This window comes from Xylocopa sonorina, chromosome 3, assembly GCF_050948175.1.
Source record: "Xylocopa sonorina isolate GNS202 chromosome 3, iyXylSono1_principal, whole genome shotgun sequence".
Lineage (NCBI taxonomy): Eukaryota > Metazoa > Arthropoda > Insecta > Hymenoptera > Apidae > Xylocopa > Xylocopa sonorina.
Window position 1 is genome coordinate 4,296,062 of NC_135195.1, and position 23,149 is coordinate 4,319,210.

Below are 23,149 nucleotides of genomic sequence, written 5' to 3' on the forward strand. Positions count from 1 at the left end.
GTGGACTATTTACAAATGTTGTGACCTGCTCGATAAATTTGTTCGAAGATACAACAAACTTGCTGAGCAAGCGGTACTTCTAAGGTAACAGAATGCGTTTCATCCTATCACTGTCATGCTATTAACGATATAATGTTCGCGTATATCGAGCGGACTTTATGCAGGAGAATGAAAAACGAGATGACACAAGCTGACACATATTGTGAAACTTACTATTTCTTGTGGTCAATTAATTGTGTGTGTGTGTGCGTGGCCACGCATGTGTGTGAATTAAATTTCTCATGGTACACATAAACATTCGCAATCTAAGTATTGTTGAATCAATATATTGTCAGAATGTAGATGCAAGAAATAGTATCAAAATGTTTGCGTTGATGTACGGTTACTGTAGTATATTTTCGCAGTGATCACACGCAGCTCAGCTCTCGTGCATCTCGTTTGAAGATATCAGTTTATTTCTTTGTGCTGCCGTTCATCATTGTGTTTCGAGTTTTGTACAATTTTAAGTATAGGATACAAGTCTTCGTCACCGTTCGTAGAGTAAATTACTTCATGGCCATTCTAATACTCAGAATTCTCCACATTGCGCATGCTTGGTTTCCCACATTTAATAACAATTAACGTTAATACCCCAATAATAAAAAGACCGAAAATAATAGACATTAGTATGATCGGTGGATCGGAATACGGTGGAAGTTTTTCCGCGCTCGTGCGAGCAAACGCCAGTGGATCGAGTTCGTACCAACTGGTCCACGTATTGTTCCAAATTTTTGGATCCGCTCTAGGATCTCCGTCCAAATTACTAGGAGGTATCACGGTAACCCTGTACTTCATCAAGCTTTTTTCCAAAATGGCTAAGATCACTGGCATTCTTTCCGCAAGATTCACCATTTCACAAGGATCTTTTTCTATGTTAAACAGACACGGCGCTTTCAGAGGATCGCAAGGAATCTGTAAAAAATGTGGACAATTTCGTTTTAATTCTCATTTGAAGAAAAATTAGATTTAATTTTATTCTTAAGATCATGCTGAAAACACTCACCATATCCTCTTCTTTAATATTGCATTTTATCTGTGCCGTTCTGCGCAAGTTGTAAACCATTTCAGTGGTGAGTATCTTGTCCTGGAAATTTGTCTTCAAAGCACTATCATCCAAGTTTCTTATACTTCTTCTTCTTTCACTTAACTCCATCGCTTGTTTGGCAGTGATAATACCGGAAATAGCAGCACCAGTTTTACTGTATAATACTTTGTATGGATCATAGCCAGGAGGAACACCTTCAGAAGTGTTCCCAGATGCCCCAACCCAAGCTCTGCCAGTGCTTGTCTCTCCGATTACGTACTTAAAATCGCCCCGTCTGATAGCGGCATAATTACTTAGATCGTCAATATTCAATACTAGCTCGTATCTAGGGCTTACTTTGTCCAATACCAACGCCGGCCAGAGGTTGTGCCCGTCGATGTGTTCGAATTTCTTTTGCTTCGTATCCACTCCTACAAAGAAACAAATTCTCAATTTGATACAAGAGGAGGGCAGAGATATGCAGTAAATAATTAACATTGGTTTACCTGCTGCAGTCAAAAGTGTGGGAAACCAATCGGATACGAACATCATTTGGTTTGATACTCTTTTAGATTGTTTAATAAGAGGACTCCAAATAGCCGCGACTCCTCTGGTACCGCCTTCCCAAGGACTGTCTTTCATCTGCAAAATTTTCATAATTCCAGCTGTTCAAGATTTGCGTATAAGTATTCTGTGAGTAATAGAAGATGGATTTACGCCTCGTAGGGGATAGTTGCTGCCCTGGTTACTCAGAAAACCGACGGTCGGCGCACCGTTGTCGCTCATGAACAGCACTATGCTGTTCTCCAACATGCCGCGTTTTCTCAGGGCGTCCATCACTTCGCCAACGCTCTGGTCTAATTTCGATACGACGGCTGCAAACGAGTAACTCCAAGTAGATACTCAAATTTAATGCATACGTAATCCTCCAGAGCATGTTAAAAACCGATGAATAGTAAAAATGTTTAATAATTCGATGCAAAGTTTTTAAAATCCCGTTTTGAGTAAAAGATGAGAGAGTCAGCACTTTTAAAACGATTATCATGTGATTTTTATTACCTAATCTTGGAGGTGGCATCGAGGCGAATACAACGATGCTGTAGACGATTGCTTTTCCTCGTAATAACTTTTTAAGAAAATCAGTCTAAAATTGAATAAATTTGCGTTACAGAAAGTAGCAAGTACTTTGAGTATTTATTATAATAATAGCCAGACATATCATAAGCAACAGATCATATCTATGACGGGCGTGTTTGCTATACACATTCAGTTAGAAAGCGTCAATAGAGATACTTCCGTATTTAACTTACTTTCCAGATAACACAGTAAATGACATAACACTTCAAAAAGCTCTAGCATAGCACGCGGTGCTGTTCCACTGCTGATACCGCCTGTCAATGGCGTTCATTCAGCAATTTTGTTTATTTCAATAGTTTTATTGTAATTTCTCGTATATTTCAGTAGTTTTATTGTATTTTAACTTATATTTTCCGCTTTAAACGTAAGAGAGAGAAAGATATATAAGAAAACTATAGGAAAGAGTGAGACAGGTGCTGTTGACTCTCCACTAGGACCCTTGGCGCCATCTCTGTAAAAAGTGCTCAAACTGGTCGCTCAGCGGTACCGACAGCGAAGTAAACTCTCAAAAACTACTGGCGCCATCTCTTGAAAAAACGTTGAACCTAGGTCGGTAATTAGTTTCAGTACTTTCCGCAGAGATGACGCTAGTAGTTTTTGAGAGTTTACTTCGCTGTCGGTACCGCTGAGCGACCAGTTTGAGCACTTTTTACAGAGATGGCGCCAAGGGTCCTAGTGGAGGGTCATCACCATCTGTCTCACTCTTTCCTATAGCTATCTTATATATCTTTCTCTCTCCTACCTAGAAAGGGGGAAATATAAAATAAATTACGATAAAACTATTGAAATATACATCCCAACAACACAACTTTGTCACAGTAAGAGCACTGTGATGTCACATGCGCCACGTGACAGTATATATTTACATTATTTATAAATAATATATATTAAAAAAAATAAAAATAAATGGGAAAAAATGAAAAAATTCCTGAATGGACATACAATATGCGTGATATGTTAGTGGTACTATGGTGGTGCATCGCGTGATACGCTGGTGTCTCACGATATATTGATACCGCATGTCATCAAAGTTGTATTGTCGGGGTTGTTAACGAGGACATTTTTTAGATCTTAAACTGATTTTCTTAAGAAAGAGTAACTGTCTATCACAACATCGAATTCGTCTCAATGTCGCCTCAAAATATACGAAAACACTTTCGTGATGGCTTTAAGTATATATTAAATAACAAGTTTTTAGTTTAGCTCTTTTCAAGTAGACAACAATAAGGCAATAAGAGGATTTACCAGCTTGAATTCTTCTTTCCGGATCGATAATGTACGAAAACCTGGCAATGTCCTCGTCGGGCGCTCGTATCAGTTGATTCATGTTTCCTTTATGGGGAGCAAGATGCGCCAAGTAAAGAAACATCGGTTGATTAGTGTCGTGCTCTTTGATCAGACGAACAGCTTCGTCTGTGAAAAGATCCGTAGAGTATTTCCCTGCCGTGTCCCACGCGACTGTTAGATTCCGTCTCATGTCGAAGCCATTGAAATTGCTGAATTGTGGATCCTGTGGAAATTTGTATTAACAAATTTAATTTAATTTATTTACTAATGAATTTCTCTCACATATTTACAGGCTCTCGCGTGAAATGCGTGTAGTAATCTTGAAGACCGTTCCAGTATCCAAAATGTGTATCGAATCCACGGTACGTTGGGGTGTATTCTTTTCTGACGAATCCCAAGTGCCATTTCCCTACAGCGTGTGTTTTGTAACCAGCGTCTCGTAAGTACTGCAATGGTATTTCGTAAAACTGGGTGCGAAATGTGGCGGGCTCTGTATGATTCTTAACGATTCTTAACGAGTTTTATGAAACAGGAAGCAGCAAATACTCACGTTCCATTTAGAAACGTACCTCTGGTAGCAGTTTCTCCTTCAAGGGAAGTCCTCGAGGCTCGGCTGGGTAAATTACAGAGTGTTGCATGCCCAAGTGAATAGGATTTTTTCCGGTCATTAAGGCAGCCCTACTCGGTGTGCACAATGCGGGAACGTAATGATTATTTAAGATGATACCATTGTATGCGAGGGCGTCGATGTTGGGTGTGGGTATTTGATCCGATCCGTGGAAACTTACGTCGTTCCACCCCTATAAATAAGTTTTTAACGCTTACTTCTTAAATGGTAACAAGTATTTCGTTGATACGTGTAGTTGTCGTACAGTTTGTTCCTTTTTTTCTATAAATATATTCGTAATCAAATGAAAATTCCATCGCGGTAATTAGAACTTAACTGGTATTAGAAACTAAGTTTCTTACAAGGATCGGTTTATTAATGTATGAGCCACTTAAAATGTAGACTGTTCAACTCCATTAAATTTAATTACTCGATTTTTATGGAGCTCAGTGTTCGTCGTATATTTTAGTAGCAAACTAAATGATTCGATAGAAAGTGGAGTTGATCGGTTCAGCTTTTTCAATGACTCGTATCACTCACCATATCATCAGCAAGAATAATAATGATATGAGGCTTCTGATTAGTCTGTTGGCCATGGCTATTTGCGTCGTTTTTAGCGTTGTCTTCATGCTTCGATTCCACGATCGCTGGAATGTTCGTCTTAACTTTCAACGATGATAATAGAGACGAGAAGAAGATCGCACCTACGCTTATCACCGTCAACTCCGAGAGGAACAGCATGATTAGAAGTTGTACTATCAATGTGACATTCATCTTGAAACAAACTGCAACACACAAGATAGTAATTACGTGCCTTCTTACGTTACTTCCTGATAATAATTTTTAACTATAAACTGTAGATTAGATTGTATTATATGTATTATATGTATACTTAAAACCAAATTGTGTAACTCTTTCTACTACACTTTGCTTTCACTATGTACACGGGACTGTTCGTCAATTATTAAAGAAACCCGTTTGCAAATCGTAGAATGTTTGAACACACATTACGAGGCAATTCGTACTAACAAAAATGAATTTTTTTTTCAGTCATTCACTCGTGGATCGCATCCTGCACTCTGACGAAGACTGACGATACGACAAAAGACTGACAAATCGACCGAAGACGACTCGAAGAAGGTATTTAAAAGAAAAACGAGGATGGAAAGTCTCTTACGTCGGTGGTAAAGGGGTGTATCGATTGTCGTGCATCGTATTATTCGTGATAAGCTATCCATTTTTTCCGTTTACGTCCCAGGGGCATCTTTCCGCGCAGTGAAAGAGGTCAGCTTCGTCCGGCTGGTCTTTGGCAACGCGAGAACCAACTGACTGGGAAACTAGAGACGCGTTGGTTTATTACCACTTTAGATTTTCCCGTAGGGGGAGCGACGAGGAGCAAAGGGAGGATCTGGAGCATAACGAAAGTGCCCAGGGGGAGGAAGACGATGGAGCCAATCGCAAAAAACTTACGGTGTACACCATGCGATGCGTATGTATTCCACATTTCTTCTGATCTGATGGGTTTTCACAAGATTCGATTGCCACTCAGATTTTAACCGGTTAACTGTCTTCGACGTGTACATACGGCAATCCAAAACATTATTACGATGCGATTAACGGGTATAATTGTTCATTTCTATACTAGAAGCATTTGCACTGCGTTCAGAGTATGGAGTAATTGACTTAAAGGAACCAATGTCGATGAAGAGTCACATGTACACAAGATTATGAATATTTACATCATTACTACGAAGGTGTGTCTTTTCCAAAAAAGAAATGAAAGTAGTAAACGTGATGGTTGCTCTACGCGATTCGAATGCACGCGAATAATTTCAATCATCGCTGGAGAAACTTCGCCGTTCATTTATGATATAACTGCAATATTTCACTGTACCTTTCTTCGCGTTTTAAATCAATTACAGATACTCGATCACATTTTACAGTCAAATGGTGTGGAAATTAAAATTGAGTGAAATGAGAAGCTATTACATCGCGTGAAATAACTTAACTTCTTTCACCTTTCTTTATTTTAATGAAGTATCATAATTCCTCTAATGAATTATGTTCTATTTATAATATGCTAATGTTTTCCATGAAACATGCCTAATAACTTGGAAATCTATTTAAAAAAGTAGCTTATTGCAAATTTATTATTATAGACTGAAACATTGCATTGTCATAAATATATTTAAGCCTTATTCTCTTACTTATTTGCGAAGCGATAAAAAGGAGTGGCAAACTACTAGTTGTTGTGGAATTATTGTTTAATTGAAATAATAATGCATATAAATACGCGTTATTGCTGAAACGGGAATAATGGGACAGTTTGTCAAATATGATTTGAATAATTATATGGAAACGTAAATAAGGCTTGCAGGTCGCCAAGCGCCGCGGCGCGTAATTAAATTTCCAATCGACGGTGGTGTTGAGGTTGTCATAAACGCGTTACTTCGAAAACTGGTTTGCTAATTGCCGATAATTTCGCTTAATTCGCCCCGATTGTCGCGTTCTCCCCTTAACACCGTATAGGATCATCTATTATTCCTTGCTTGTAGACTTTTCAACAAATAAACATTATAATTGAGGGTCGAAGCATTGCACAAAGATGTGTTAGAAAGCATACATATATAAATCTTATTTTATTATAAGTTACAAAAACTTTATGCATACTCAAATATGCAAATCTTTATACATATTCGAACCTTTGTAAAAAGTATAAGTTAACAGAAAAAAAATTTGTTAACGTATATTTCGCTCCATTTCGAGAATTTCAACCGGATTATTTCAAATTAATTAGCTCATTGGTTAATTTTTATTCTATAAAAAGAAAAAGCGAAATAAACTATATTTTTTATGTAGAAGATTAAATTATAATTATAGTTTAAAGTTGTAAAGTTAAGAAATCGGAATTAATTTACAATAAAAATACAAATTTATGTTTCTTTTTTTTCTAATTAAATGTCGAACCAGGATTTTCAATTTCTTTTTGCAACATCGTCTGAATAACAGGATCTTCTGTAGATTGTAGTGGGTGGTTAGCAAGGCGGTTTCTGTAGGACATTAACTCTAATGCGTTGGTCGAGATATATCAGACTGTTTAATAAGCAACTATGGAGATGCATTCTCGTATTATGCAGTTACGCTAGTGGAAAAATTGTATGTTAATTAAGAGGCAAATGTGTGTAGCTCTAATTCCATCTAACGACTTTCTTAACTCAGTAATTAGTTACCAGGTTGCATTTGAACTACGTATTATTCATTTTACATATTCAACGATCGTAAATGATGGTTGCAAAATACTTCCTCTTTGATAATAGTATTTATGGGAACGTTTTATCATTTTTGAGTACATAAAGCAATGAAATGTTAGATGTCCAATTAAGAAGTAACGAAGAAAGAAAACTAAATATCAGATATCGATGATATGTAGGTTGGAAAGGAAACGACAAACATAATTAGGCGAACGTAAAAAGAACCGCATGCATACCATTGTAATAATGTATGCTAGTGAAGTGCATGCGTTGGTGCAATAAATTTTTTGCGTGTCTATCTCGATGAAAAGTATAGCGTTAATACGGTCGTAAAAAGAAAGAACGATGGAAGATAGAAACGGACGCAGAATATACTTTCTTATTTCTGTGGTGGAAGTAATATAATTTTTATCATTTGCCATTATTTCAATTTCGACGTATCTATTGTAAAAACTTACAGCGATAAAATAAAAATTAGATTTTCATGAAATAGCGAGAAACTTCAAAGTTTTTAAATCGAAATCGTTTTTTTTTTGGGTAGTTAACGTTATAAGTTACATAGCTGAGTTTTGGAACATTTAAATTTGAATTTTTTGGTATAGTAATCTAATTCTTTTAAATTCCTTTCAAAGCTAATGTTTAACTATAAGCTACGTTTATAAGAAACAATTAGAGCACATGAAATCACTTTGAAAGTGCTTTTTATCTAACATTTATTTCTGCAAATTAAACGCACTATTTATTTTAATAAGTACCCTTTTATCCCTCACGATTAACAGTAATCGTTGACGTTTCAATTAGAAGTTAGGAAACGCGAAGATAATACAAGAACAAATGAATTTATTAACAGCTTTATTTGCATCGTTATCTTGAGAAGTTATTTGGATTTTCAAGTATTTAAATACCAAAACATTACTTACGTCGCTTACGATGATACAAAAAGAACATTACCATCTCCAAGTATAAAATGACTCAATTAATTTATTGCATATAACGAACATTTTCATTTTCTAGATGGATTATGTCACGGTTTCCGTCGTATTTAAATAATTTTTGTTGCGAATATCGCTGCGTATTGTATAATCTTGACAAGCGACGTATTAAAATATTTGCTTACTTCCGAAGGATACGAACGGTTGTTGCGCATTGGCTATCGCAACAGAGTGCGTTAGTACACGTGACACCAGTTGATTCGAGCATAAGTTCGCGCCTAGTCAAGTGAACCGTTTCACGCTTAATTCACGCATTCCATCATGTTTTGTACACTCGACGTGGTTTCTTATTCGTCTGTGACGTTCTTTTCCTCGATCGTGTAATTTTCTATTCGGCGTACACGAACAATCGATATTAGATCACATTGTTTAGTGAAAAAAGGAGTTATGTCATAGACGCGATAGTTTCGTACTTTTACTTCTGTGAAAGCTGGAAAATATTTTCTTCCGCACGCAAAATGTAGATAGAATACATACTTTTGTCGGATAGTAATTCATTTTACGCAGAAAATTAGTATTCCCCGCGAAAATATTGCTTTCGTTTCAAGTTCCGCAATTTTCTCGATGTAATTAAACGTATAACATTTGAGGAGGAACGGAATCTTCAAAGAACAGAAAGAAGAGGAGGGAGATAATTTTGTTGTTGCGTTTAACGTTCGTCAGTTAAAGGAAATCTTAGTTCGATTAGTTGCCAGTTAAAATACTTTGTGCACGGTCTAGCTTTTATTTCTAAAAGTAGTGAAACTTTCTTAACAAAAGTTAATTCAGGTTCTGGTATTATTTAATAACATTCAGCTGTTCAAAGTGAAGTGTGAAATTAATTATTGGGTATTACGTGTTATAGGTACCAGCGAAGAGGATCGAAATGTACCAGCAACAACATTTTGTTAGGTAAGTGTTATGATAATGATACATGTAACAATAGTGAATGATCCTTCGATGTATTTAATTAATTATTGTTCCAAATGAAACCTTTTTTGACTGTTTTTTATGAAATATTAAATTTTACGCACATTATGTATGCTATTTACAGTATGCATAATCTAGTATAGTGTTTACATGTTGTATGTATTAAAAATATGGTAAATCATTTTTCTGAACAATCAGATATGGAAGCATAATTAAGCAAGTAAATAAATAATGATGTTACCATCTGAAAAGAGTGAAAGACGTACTCCGTTTGCTGCCATGGTAATTAGAAATCTAGTTTAACCGATAAAAGATTTAACAGATATAATCTGACAGACACGTTAACTCAATACGTTGTAAACATTGAGTTACAATGCAATTACTAACTTCAAAGGCAATCAGTTTACATCTAATTGGATACAGGCCTGATATACATCTCTAATTAAAATAAATAATTTAATTATTAAGAGCATACATTTCTTTCATAAAGTAATGTACCTTAAAGTATGGTTATTTTATTTAAATATATGTAAATGGATGAAAACTTGTAATAGTTAATTAATGACCAGTTTACTTGTTAGATTATGTTCTGAATACTTGTCTACAGTCATGGCAAACATTTTTGTAATATTTCTCAAAAGTGTGTAGTTTATAGAAATTCGCATCCAAGGTTAAATAATTGTTACGAAAAAGCCTTTCATATCGAAAGAAAAGATATTATACAAATAGAAACTGTTTTTTAATTTTATTTTAAGAGTGTGTACGATGATAAAAAAATTAATTAAAACAAACGCGCTCTCGTTCGATTTCGGGTAAGTTTGTAAAATTATAGGACTAGAAAGGTTGAAATTGTAGCAGTTCTCTTAATGAGAGGGATATAAACATAATGATAGGATGTGTTAGAATGATGTATTAGAAAATCTATCGCATCTGTTTTAATTATCGTCGATTAAAAAATAATTAATTGGCTTCGATTAGACATGGTAGAAAATAAATTTACTGCAGATGTTGTGTTTAATTGGGCAAATACGAACGACAAGAGCTTACCTGAAGTACAATACTGGACAGTGATGCACTTTCTTACTCACCAGTCTGAAGTAGACTGATTTATTTAATTCGCGTTTAAGCGACGCGTTCCTACAATCTCCGACAGAGTTTTTACATTTCGGCCGTGATCGATTATCGTTCGAAAGGGAATAATCGAATCCAAGGTGGCACTAGTCGAACATGAAAATATCATTTGTGCGTGACCAATTGCCTAAGACACCTCGGTGTTCTTTACCGTGGATTAAAGTCTATTGCATAATTTCGATGTAAAAAGAAAAACAGTGGCTTTTTAAGCGTGCAGATCAAGTAGAATCTTGTCCAATTTAATTTCTTGTGTCCAGCAGATTTTACAGTAATTTTCTTCTAGATATAAGCTTACATTTCTATCATTTTTCTAAATTTGATGAGAAACCTTTTTATCAATTTAAACCAAGTAGAGTACCAGTCTTCTGGAAAATCGTACTTACGATGAAAGGATCTAATACTTTTTTTTAATTCAAAGGCAAAAGAGCGTTATCCTGTGGCCAAAAAATGCAATTCTCTGTTGAGAATTGTATTTGTTCTTTCTTTTCATGTCGGAATGCGATTATATTCAGCAGCACGCGGCGTACGTTCTTTGCGAAAAAAAACGTGGTGTGAAAAAAATTAAATCTTTGGTACGATGTTAGATAGCTTTAAATACGTACATTGCACGTAGAGATATACATAATCTGCATTTCATTTTATCATCAGACGTAAACATTTCTTAGCAGTTCGTACGTAACGCTTTTTCATGAATTTCGTCTTAAGAGTTCATATGCGGCATTTAATTAAGAGATAACAAAATGAAAATGGTTCTCAAGAGCCGAGAAATGTCTATCCTTGCGTGAACTCATTAAGCTCTGATTATTCGCTGAATGAGCTTGCATTTTCGAATTCTATCCCGCGTGGAATGACTTTCAATTAATGCGGACCGTTTAAATTTACTTCAAACTGGCTGCTCGACAAAATGCAAAGTATGAACGGTTAGTCACGTCTTTTTGAATAAATTTATCTCTGCTCCGCTTCGTTTAAGTCTACGATTCGCGCTCGACGAGTATAAGTGAAACTTCCTTTCTTTCGTCCATATTTTAGGAAGTTATCAGGTTCCAAGGGAAGTTGCGCGGTTAATATCCAGTATCTATGTTTTACCATACATATATTGTTAATTAGGAATTTCTGTTTACTTTTAGTATACTGTTTGTGGATTGGAAGAAATCTTTCCTTCTTTTTTATTCCTAGGCAAATTTATGCGTTATTGAATATATCAGAAAACATATATTACATTTGCGAAGGAATAGTATAATCTAAGGAAATATATATACATATATATTTTTAATTATAAAAATAAAAATTTCACAAATGAGTGAAGCGTGAACGTGTAATACAACTGTCTAAACACCAAATGCAAGCGAAAATGTAAGATGAACTGTTAAAATTTTGGAAAATGCAAGCCAAAAACGGAAGTGCGATCTCTCGTAGATATATTATTCCACGCGAATTTAAGTTAAGATGGTAATAAATTTTTTATCTAATTAAAAGATCAACAGTTATTTGATAGAACGCGAAGAATGTCCACCTATTTTAGGGAACATACACGAAATGAACATACACGAAAACTTACTTTTGGTACAATATTTCGCTGTGTAGAGTAGTCGATCAGGTAAACCACTTATTCCTGCGCGTTGATGACAACTGAAGCCGAAGAGAAGTGGGACTTGTATATAATGAGGGAAGGAGATCGTTAATTGGGTAATTGATATTCTTTTACAACAATTGCTACTTTTGTCTCGTGTTACGTTTCCTCAACACGTATATATTTGCCATTATCTTGTTTAATCACTACTATATTTCATTGAAAAATACTGGCAGAAATCTTCGGATATTCTTCAACGAGACGATACGTGGATATAGCTCCACGATTATTACAAATCGTGTTTTTACCTTACGATACAAACCTTTTAATTACAAACAACGTTTAATGTAATAGTCGCGATGGTTCGTTTGGTGCATTCCTCTTCGCACTTTTCGTTGTTGATCGCCTCGTCTCTTGTCGCAACGCGATAGATGTTACTTTAATTGCCTTTCACTTTCCAAATTCCATTGACGAAAAACGTGCGCGTAAATGACAGGGAGCACGATTGTGAGGGAGAACTGCTGGTAATTTGTTACGCAAACGCGAGCCAACCTCGGCTAACAAAAGAGACATAAACCCGCGCGAAACGGTACATTTCAACGTTGGAGCGATATCTTCGCGGTGCCTTGACCACGTAATTATCTACGCTATGATTGTTCACCATAGCTATCAACCATCAACTACAAAATTGTTCTTGGTGACAAAAAATGCCCGTAAAAGTCATCCAGTGGCTTGCTTACTTTAATTGCAGAACATTTACATAGAAATAGGGCAATTCACTTTGTAGCGCACATCCGGTAAACGTATAATGAGAATTTTGTGTTTTTCGTATTCTTGAAAGTCTTTGTCTCTTGTATTTTACTTGGGCAAACAAATCACTGCACAATTACAATATTTCTTCCGTCCGTTTATCCGTGTCTTCTTCGGTTTGAGCAATGTTATTTGAATCTAAGCGATTCAAAAGGATCGAGACACCAAAACTTACAGTCACTTATGGCTTTTTGATGATCTCAAATTCGCGGTGAGTCAGTATTTCTCGAAACGATTCGTACGCGAATGTTTATATTTGATACGGCGCACATGTCATATGTATTACTATGTCGCATTTTGCTGTCAAGATTGATTAATGGTTAGCCGAGTCTACACATTCGACAACTTAGTGCAGAATTACGTAATGCTAATCTATTCACGTAGTTACGTAAGACTTTAATTTTTCTTCTTCGAGGTATGCATCTCTGCGATCAATCTTTAATTCTATCGACATCTGATTGATCTATTTTGTCTTTACGAATTTCTCAGCTATTATATTTTATCTTAATTTTTCAACCATTTCAAAATTCATTCTCGTGGCTGTCAGATTCTTTGGCTCCTCTTCTCCTGATCCTTGCTTTGACGTTGATTTTGCTCAGTTCCCTAGAATCTGTGGGCAGTGTTCAAAATTGTGAATCATGTTTGTATCAAATAAATCCTATCTGAGTAGTATTTGAGAGAATAATTGGGTTCAAAGATCCGTAGAAAGATTTTCAAATACTCTGTTATTTGAGCAGATTTTTGTCTACGAGGGAATAGTACTGTATATCCTTCTATGGATACGCCCCAATGGCCATCGTTTGTAAGAACAAGTTTCCGCATTAATCATGACCGTCGCACTTGTTGATTTCTCCTATTTTTCGTCTAGTTTGCAGGCAGCATCGTTTCTTATCACTGCGTCTTATTCATAATTTTTAGGCACGTTTTTTGCTGATTTACGTTACGTGGTAGCTTTATGTAACGCTCAGTGGTAGCAAAAAGGACTCCCCGTTTCAGATTTTAATTCATAGACGATGATAGAGGCAAACGTTCCAACGAATAACTAAATTGTAGTGTATTTTACAATAGAAGAAAAACGGATAGTCTGGTAATTAATCGAATGCAGTGATGTATAGTCGAGGTTTACCTGCAACTTATAGTTAGAAATTAAGATAGGTCGTGTTCAATGATCTATTCGTTGCATTTCATTGATTGCGTCGTGTTGTTTCACATTTCTACGAAGATCTTCAAGCAATTCTCAATAATAGTAGAATGATGAAACAAGGATACAAATTTTGTAGCTACATATGGAAGTTGCTGACTGTAAAGTAGAATGATGACTCAACGTAATTGTTATATACATATGCGAGGTGTTATTTCAATCCAAGTGATTAGAAAAAATTGAAATTTACAAGCTTGTCTTCACTTAGAACTTTTTTAGGATTTCGAGTTGGTGATGAGTCAGTCACAGACACGTGGCACTCTGTCGTAATATCTAAGGTGCAATGTCTCTGAAACATTCCATAAGATATCTCGTAGGTCAGTGGTCAGCAAACTTATTATACTACTATATGTAAAACCGAATGAAACTTTTTGTTATTGGTATAAATTGAATAGTAATCGTGACAATCGTTATTGGTGGCAGAGCTGCACTCAAGAAGCCCGCGAAACGCAGCTAGCGCTGTTGCAGGCTATCCTCAAGACCACAAGTCGTCTTTAACCCTCCCATAAGTGATATCTTCTCTTGAAATGAATAGAAGTAACCCCGATTTTTTTGTTTCTTTTAAGTTCAACTTTTCATCGCGATGTAAATGAATACGGCATCCAATTTTATGCGCCACTTCTACCTTTTGTATTTGATGCGCGCGGATTTTTTCGGGTCGAAAATAATTGAGGAACACCATGTACAAAAACCGTGTACACATGTACGAAATATCCAGCGGCGCGTTCGTTAGTGACGATTTCACGGACGCTGTTGGATCGCGGGATACTTAGAAGGTCCATTGCGGTAATTGCACAAGTTCGACTTGTGCTCGTACAATGTGTCCACTGGGCGAAACGCTGTTCAGCTTTAACGAGCGCTTTTTTTTCTAATTTTTTTTAACGCAACTTCCGTCTTGGAATGGTGTCGACTCGATTTTTTTACGAGATCCAGTTCCGTTACTAACGAACGAAATAGGTTCCTGTCGATCGACACCACAGGATCAATAACGGAGAAAATATCGTTGAGTACTTTTATGTGTGTGCATATTTGGTGCGTCGAATATCATCGTTTCATTGAAAAAAATATTGGAGACTGGGTACACATGTCTGATAACGTAAATCGCAAGTCTTTAAAGTCGTTTTCTATTTATTTCAGACTACACCTCTATCATTCAAGAATTTGAATTTCTAACTGTTCATCGGAAAGCATTAACAGCTGAAACGTTTTCCTTAAAGATAGCTTAATTACCCAGCACATCATAAATCGTGCTAGCTATTTCTACAGCGGATATTGCTTTATTCTTACTTCTGCTAGCCGTTACAAGTATTTCTTTGGTACCATACATTTCTAACTGTTACTCAAATAAATTATTGCTCCTATTATTATTACTTCAACTTGTCTGTTTTTTTTTTATTGACTCTTCTCCTCGAAGATGTAAATAATTAATGATTCTGCACATTGAAATTGATATACATATGGAATCAGGGTCAAATACACATATCTTACACGAGTATTCTCAGTTACCTGATTAATAAGAGCCATAATTTCGAACTGTATCTTTTAATTTTACAATATACGATGCAATGGTTAATTGCACTTGTGCATTCGTTAGAGTATAATGAAAGTAAACTTTAGAGTCATCCAATACACATATAACGCGATGCTCGAACACACGAGAGGAGTGGTAAACGAGCTGTAGAAGAATTATAACCGTAATATGCATGTTCTATTTAACGATCGAGGATAAGAGATAACGAAATGTAGAGAGTGCCTAGATGGGCGTCCCTTCGAGTGAAAATAAAAGTCATGCAAATTGGATTTTAATGCGCGTTAGATGTTAATCGTTTCACCGTCAATTCTGCCCCGTGTTCAATTTAGTTTTCTCGTTCAGCTGGTTAAATACAATAGTAACACGTTTAGGAACGAATTCGTGCATAGTTCTCTTCTAATTAATTGACCTGATTCCGTCGCGTCCATCGGCAATCCGACACAGTTAACTGATTTATCAAGCGTTCAGTCGATTCCACTTAATCGTTTTTAATTCAGTTTATCTACATCAATTATTTCGTCCCTCGCTCGAACAATATTTCTTCCATTAATATTAAAACTTGTAACGTGAAATCTTGATATACAATAATACCACAGCTTAAAGTAAAGTAACACACTGTACAGTTTGCGTAATTAATGAATTTGCAGTACTTTGCAGTAATTTGCATTTAAGTACTTGACGATTCCATTTATCATTTTTATTATATTATAGGTCCTATAGGTTCCATTCAAACCCTGATCATCGGTTCGCAGACAAAACGTACAAAGGGGTTACATATTTGAGAAATTGTAACAAATTTTAACATCCTTGTGTTATTGAAGGGTAGCAAAATAGTTTTTTATTGCATAAATTATATAGTTAACATATCAGCATATAGTAATATAACGTTTATCCATGTTTCCGAAGAGTATCTATGTGAAAATGTTAAGTTCATATTCCCTCCAGTATGGCTGACGGTCATAACCTTTTACTCCGCCGCTGTAAATAAAATAAATAAAATAATGCATGCAGTTACATTCGATTACAATCGTTTTAAGAGTATTTAAACGTTCGAGATTAAATATTGTTTTTTACCTACCTTGATTCAAACTACAAAATGCCGTTTTGTGTGGTATGAGCGTAACTTCCGTAATCTGGAAACAATTAGTGGAATATTAATATCATTGATTGTAGAATATTATTCTAATTTCTTTACGATATAATAGGCTATAATAATCTACGAGGAGGGATAAATAAAGTGGAAATAAGTGGAAACGTTTAGAACTGTGGAAGAAGGTAAAGAATATCGAAATAAAAGTTGACGTACAGTTCGAAGTGTACTTTAAAGGAAGTTGGTATGGATTATAATTATTAGGGACAATTTTGCTGCTAAATTGTCACAGTTGTTATTCGATTTTAGAAAAATCGTTCGACTGATCTCGCTCACCTCGACACTTTCCGGTGTTTCTAAAACGTACACCGTTGCCTGCGCGATGTCCTTGTCTTGTAATAATTTTAGGGTCGGTGGTTTACCCTGACCTTTGAAGAAACCTGTAATCATTTCCGTATCGACACCTCCAGGGCTGATGTTCTATTGAAACATGAAAATAGAAGAGTACTATGATTATACGTTCCCATTGTTAAAATGCCAAAAATAAGTATTTCGATCATCTTTAAAAAAATCTGTCTTTGACGATGAAGTTGCCGCATGGAAATATAAACGTTTATTAGTAAGTCGTTATATTCCCTCTTTTTTTATCGAACAATGCTTGCCTTTTTCATAAGTGTAATAGTACACTAGAAATGAAACGTAGTAGCTGATAAAAGTGTCTAAATTGTTAAACTGATTGGAGTTATGAGATAGTTACGCGAATTATTTAATAGATTACGGTTTCTTACCGTGATTTTGATATTCAAATTGGACATGATAATCTCGTGACGAAGTTCCGTGCCCAGAGCTCTTAGTCCATATTTACTGGCTGAGTACATACCCAATGGTACGCTTATGGCTTCAGCGTGGATTCCAGCTATACTGTAAATTGTACGTAAACAGAGAACGTTTAAACACGGCAGTGAAACATTTGGACACGCGAAGAGAGTAAAACGAAGTGTGATATTGGAAGTTTAGTCGGGACATGTCGGTTGTTAGTTTTATAGGACGAAGAGGAACGTAATGTTATCACGTTAGATATTAGTCGATCAGTACCTGCTAATGTTGATTATGTGGCCATATGTTTTGCGCTTTATAAGAGACTGCACAGTCTCTCGAGCCAAAATTGCTGGTGCTATAAGGTTGGTCTCTACCACTTTACGGTAATCCTCTGAATCTGAGTCTGTAACATAAAACGTTCGTACGATGGTTAATCTTCTTTATAGTTTCTTGCAAACTGCTTTCAGGTAACGTACATCAACAACGCGAAACGCAATATAAAAAAACGTGAGTGGATGTTAAAAACATTGAGAATTCGTGATGAATCGACTAATAATGTTCGATATTTTTAAGAGGATTGCGTCAGAATCTATTTTTTTTTCTCTTAGATCCATAAAATACGTAGAATCGCAGTGCAATACAGTTGAAATCGATCTTTCTTCCGTGTTATCGATGAGATGGTGTACGTTCTTAAATAAAATATTGAAGAGAATACGATAATAATTAGAGAAATTGATTTTTTTAAAACATCCGTTAGAGTTAAGCAGATCTGTCAATATAATTTTGAACGAGAGTATACCCAGAACTATTCGATAAAGATCAAGGCCACCGTGGTCGTGGTCAATGACCGATGTGAAATGATTTTAGTGATACCTTCTTTTACGTAACTTTCCGTTCTATGTGCAACGGTGATCGGTGTAATTGCGAAGAGGAGTTAATGAATTAAAAATTCGAAATTCTATTATTGATTATAGATTTTCTTTTAACGCAACTCTCGTTGACATTAATTATGCATGCAAATAGAGTACGTGTTGTAGTTTACGGAGATAAGTTCTTTACTGCATTCATTAACACAACTTGTATATATCAATAATTATAACAACATATCGTGCAGACAAACTGCGTAAACAAATTGTACATAAATTTACATTAAATCTCTTCAGAATGCTAATTACAGTTTTTTAGTTACAGTATATTTCCCAGAGAATCTCGCCCGTTAAGACCGTCGTGGAGCTGGAAAATTGAAAACGTTTATTCAATCTGTAACAAATTGTCCTAAGTATATAGTGCAAACAACACGTCTGCCACTCTTAATGATGTCAGTATCTTAAATTGAACAATCTGTTATACTTAAAACGTATGTCGTGACCTGTATGATCGGTACTTGAGCATTTTACGCTCCTTCTGCTCATAATTAGTAGAAGTTAACGTATCGTTTGTGATATGTACCATGTAAAATAGTAGGGAGTTTTTCACGAAAATTTGAAAAATGTTGCGAAATGTACACCATTCACATGTACCGGATATTAATGATAATATCACTGTTTAAAATATCAGACTACTTCTCATACTATCAAATCAACCGATAGAGAATATGACAAATCATGGACATTTAATACCATAGTGTAAGGTGCTCCTTTCAGGATTTTTTCCAATCCCATACCATCGTGTCTACGTTGCAATAGTTTATCTGGGCACAGAGATTACAAGATGTTACGACTATGTTAGCGTGTTCCGTTAAGAAAGTAAAGAAGAGAGTTTCATATGAGAGTGGGGCTGCGCCAAGAATCTCTTCAAAAACATAGAGATGTACGGAAGCAAGTACAACAAGAAATATTGCCTTTGAGCAAAGCTTAGCCTCTCTGCAATTGTGTTTCACATTAATAACACACAAACAAACCTGAAACGGGCATCTTGCTTAACGTCACCTCAAATATCGCACGTTAAACGTTCCCTGTCAAGTATTATATGCCGTGTTAAACAATGTCACTGATACAACCGGAAATGAAAATGTGAAATATGAAACAGAGACGATAATAAGTAGACTTTTGAATAGCAGAACAATCAGTACGGTTCTAAATATGCAAGCAATTCTGAAAATATTCCACGATCAATAGAAAAATATGAACGGACTAATAATCAATTGCTATAATTATCATGAAATAAAAATAGTTAAAGAATGCACGCGCATGTGCATATATTTTAATACGCGGCGAAACCGGTTATCTTTGATCCAACAGCAACGTTTGACGAAAATGCAGACAACGTTTGACGAAAATGCTGACAATGCGGATACATTCGAGGAAAGACAGATAACACTCGTAGATATATTTTTACCGATTATATTTTTGTGGCAAAGAACCCCGGCGTTGTTCACCAGAATGTCCACGCCGCCGAACTGTTTCTCGATCGATTTGAAAGCCTTCAGTATGTCCGCTTCCTTCCTGACATCGCACTCTATTGCGAAAAATTTGTCCTTGCCCAACTCCTGGGCTAACTCTCGAAGTTTGTCTATTCTTCTCGCAAGACCGACCACTTTGATGCCGTTGCTCGTCAGAGATTTCGATATCGCGACACCGATACCGGAACTCGCACCGGTCACAACTGCTACTTTGTCTTTCCAACGGTTCATCGTTCACGGTACTGCGTTACAGACTAACTGTCCAAATGGCTTGATGACCCGCTTTATAAAGGAATTTGAGCCTCTTGCCCGCGCGCTGAGCAACCGGCTATCGGCGCGCCATAGGCGTACCATCTCCAGTCTAATCATCAAGATTGTAAGCCAGTCGCCAACCAGCGATGATTCAGCAATATTATTGCACATTTTTACAAAATCGCAATCCAACTTCAACACTAAACGTACCAAGCAGAGGTGAAACAGAAGGAAGCCACTGCCTCCTATCAGCGAAATCGAAATGCAGCCGTATATTGAAAGGCAGAAAGTAAAGATCAAAGCCTACAAGAAATCAAGTTCCGTAAAAAGCAAACTAGCAAGCAAACGTCTTGTGTTTTACTGGAGCACTGAATATGTCCGCGCGGTCAATGAGACAGTTATTGAAAAAGAATTGCAGAGATAAGCAAAGTGAGTTCAGCTGGGAAAATTCTATATCTGAAGACGAGCAAAGTGATTAGAAATTATGCTGCAAATTATTTCCTTTAGTAAGTCAGCATTTTTTCCTGAAAATTAACGTTTATTTCATAAGGAATCAAATGACCCCTCGTTGCAAGAGTAGGTAGGTATAAAGTACCGGTTGGTTTAGTGTTAAATTGAATGTCGACGTTCGAATTCGGAATTATTACGGTAGGAAGCACGGACAAGTTTTTTTAGACGAATACGAATAAAGAATTCCGTAAGTCACTTCCTGTTCTGAAGGTTTGCTTAATTCGTCGGATATAGAAAAAGATTAGAGTTAATTTTCAATCGTGTAAACAGTAGAAACTGAATAAAAGTTAAGCAATTTTACTTTAATTTACTAGAGGATAGATATGTACATCTAGTTCTACATATTTCTGCAACACTGATTATTTGCAAAAAAAATTGTTATCTTATCTATCAAAACACATGTAATATATAAATCAAAGAGAAGTATTTGCAACTTTTCTGCACTTCAATTTTTTAAAATGTAAGTAGTTGATATTTACAAATTGTTGACAAGTGGTTTATCACGACTGACAAAGTGTTATTTTGTAGACATTTATAAATTGCAAGAGATCTTTACACAAAATTGTCATCTCATTGTGTCTTATTGTTGTCTAATCCTTCTCATTGCGTCGAAATCTACTTAACTCTAACTCTTCTCAGGTTCACTTTATTTATAATCATATTTTTCACTTCACATTCACTTATTTATAATATAGTTATAATCTTTAGACAGATGTAGCGTAAATAATGCAATATGTTGCAATTTCTGTTACCGAAATTATCGTTGTACGTAGCTTTTAGCAAGTATTAAGACTTTATAGATGTGAATAATATCAGTAACAACATTTAATTAGTTTTAACAGATATTAAGGCTTTATGGAGACGAATAATATCAGTTACAATAATTAATACTAATGAACAGCTTAGTGAACCGAAACTGTTTTTGTACCTGTTAATTCATAAAATACATTGTTATCGAATAGAACATGATGGAAACAACCATATCTTTAAAGTAGATTATAGATCAATGCAATTCATCGCGATAAATTCAACATTTTAAGAAAACGAGAAGTATTCTACCATGATATTCAAGTTTTTCCATTGATTGGATCACGCAGTATCTTCACACGAATGTAACTCCTGAAGACATGCAACTTCTTAGAATTCCATGCGTTTGTATGATTCACTTGTTAAATGCTACGTTGTTAGGTGCTATGGCGTTGTATTATCGATTCTTCTGGATCATTAATTTCATTCATCTTCCAATTAACTATATTCATCGTACTATCAATTCAAGATTAAAATAATTACCATAGCTGCAATTTTTGCGTTCCCCACTCGATTGATAAATAATTTCATTCATCTCTTAATTATCTATGTAGAACGACATGTGTTTTTACGGTTCGTTTGTTAGATGTTATACGTGTACATAAATTGGAACGTGAACTTCGTTTCGTGTGACATCCACTGTTCACCCTATTGTCGATTAAAATAATTGCAATATCTGCAATTTTCTACGCGCCCTAAACGTTTGATAATTAATTTCATTCACCCCCCTCCCCTGCCATCCACTTGTCTCTTTGTCAGTTAGATGAGCTCCGGTACGTGAGTTGGACGAAGGTTCTCCTCGTTCACTTGTTGCACAAGTAGATAACAAGAGGTCCCCTGAATTCACAAGTCACCATGACGCATGCTACTTTTAAATAATAGTAATTACAAGAGGATCGGTTCGTCAAGTTGTTGCATTTCGAAATTGCGACGATTCTGCATGCAAAAATAAATCGAGAGACAAAAATAATATCTATTTGCTTGAGGAATTTGAAAATTTGACCAATACAATTGGTTAACTGATGACAGAATGTGAAACAAATAAGAGAATCAATAGAAGGTTATTTTGTATTATAAAACGGAGACGAAGCTTAATTTCTCGGTTAGAATAAAATTTATTAAGTAAAACAAGGAAATGTTCGATATAGATTCAATTAAAAATTCACTAGATTTTCAATTTTCATTTTAATATAGAATGACTTCCGATTGATATCATCTGTACTATATTCTGTTGCTAATTAATCAGAACCACTCGTTGAAAAGATTTTTCGAAACCCTTAAATGAACGAAATTTTGTACTTTTTCTCGACCTGCACCACGGTTTTTTTGGGCCCTCTGTGTACATAGAATATCTGACCCTTATGATAAAGCATAAATTTATCTAATCTACACTGTGACAATATTCTATTTATATTACGTTCAGATTAAATATCGTAAGGATGAATTGTAATATTTAATGCCGGACAAATTACTTTCAAGAGCAAAAGTACAATTGCGTCTACGTCGTATTTTAATTAAGTTCATAACAAGTGCGCAAGTGTTTACGTAGGTTACAGAAATCTGTACGCCAAGAGTAGTATTAAGAAAAGCTGTTCCTAAAAAACTGTCTAGCTAAACTATCGATGAATCAATTGAACCATCACATTCATCCACTTGACGTCTAATTAGTTCTGCATTGTTCTTTGGTTCTTGCTAAAATTGATGAATCCGCTAAAAGTTTCCATTAAAATCCTCGTTACCGCTTCACTGATCATACTCGTGAGTAATTTAATTAATTATTG

The 23,149-nt window shown here is 35.6% G+C and overlaps 3 protein-coding genes across 3 annotated transcripts in view; 2 read left to right on the plus strand and 1 right to left on the minus strand.

The window, feature by feature from the left end:
* The window catches only part of LOC143422555 (transmembrane protein 70 homolog, mitochondrial), a 153,780-nt gene that overhangs the window by 19,519 nt on the left and 111,112 nt on the right, over nucleotides 1-23,149 (plus strand). The window lies entirely within an intron of this gene.
* On the minus strand, nucleotides 253-5,417 carry LOC143422529 (arylsulfatase B). Its single transcript, XM_076893254.1, has 9 exons — nucleotides 5,272-5,417; nucleotides 4,635-4,879; nucleotides 4,057-4,287; nucleotides 3,778-3,933; nucleotides 3,446-3,710; nucleotides 1,781-1,938; nucleotides 1,570-1,705; nucleotides 1,043-1,494; nucleotides 253-951 (listed from the first exon to the last, which is right to left on the minus strand). Exons 1-9 carry the CDS (start codon nucleotides 5,330-5,332, stop codon nucleotides 562-564), a joined length of 2,094 nt encoding a protein of 697 aa, XP_076749369.1. The 5' UTR covers nucleotides 5,333-5,417; the 3' UTR covers nucleotides 253-561.
* The window catches only part of Grd (GABA-gated ion channel), a 93,844-nt gene continuing 79,909 nt past the window's right edge, over nucleotides 9,215-23,149 (plus strand). Inside the window, exon 1 of the mRNA XM_076893278.1 lies at nucleotides 9,215-9,228. The gene's annotated coding sequence lies outside the window, so the exon portion shown is untranslated. The remainder of the gene's footprint in view (nucleotides 9,229-23,149) is intronic.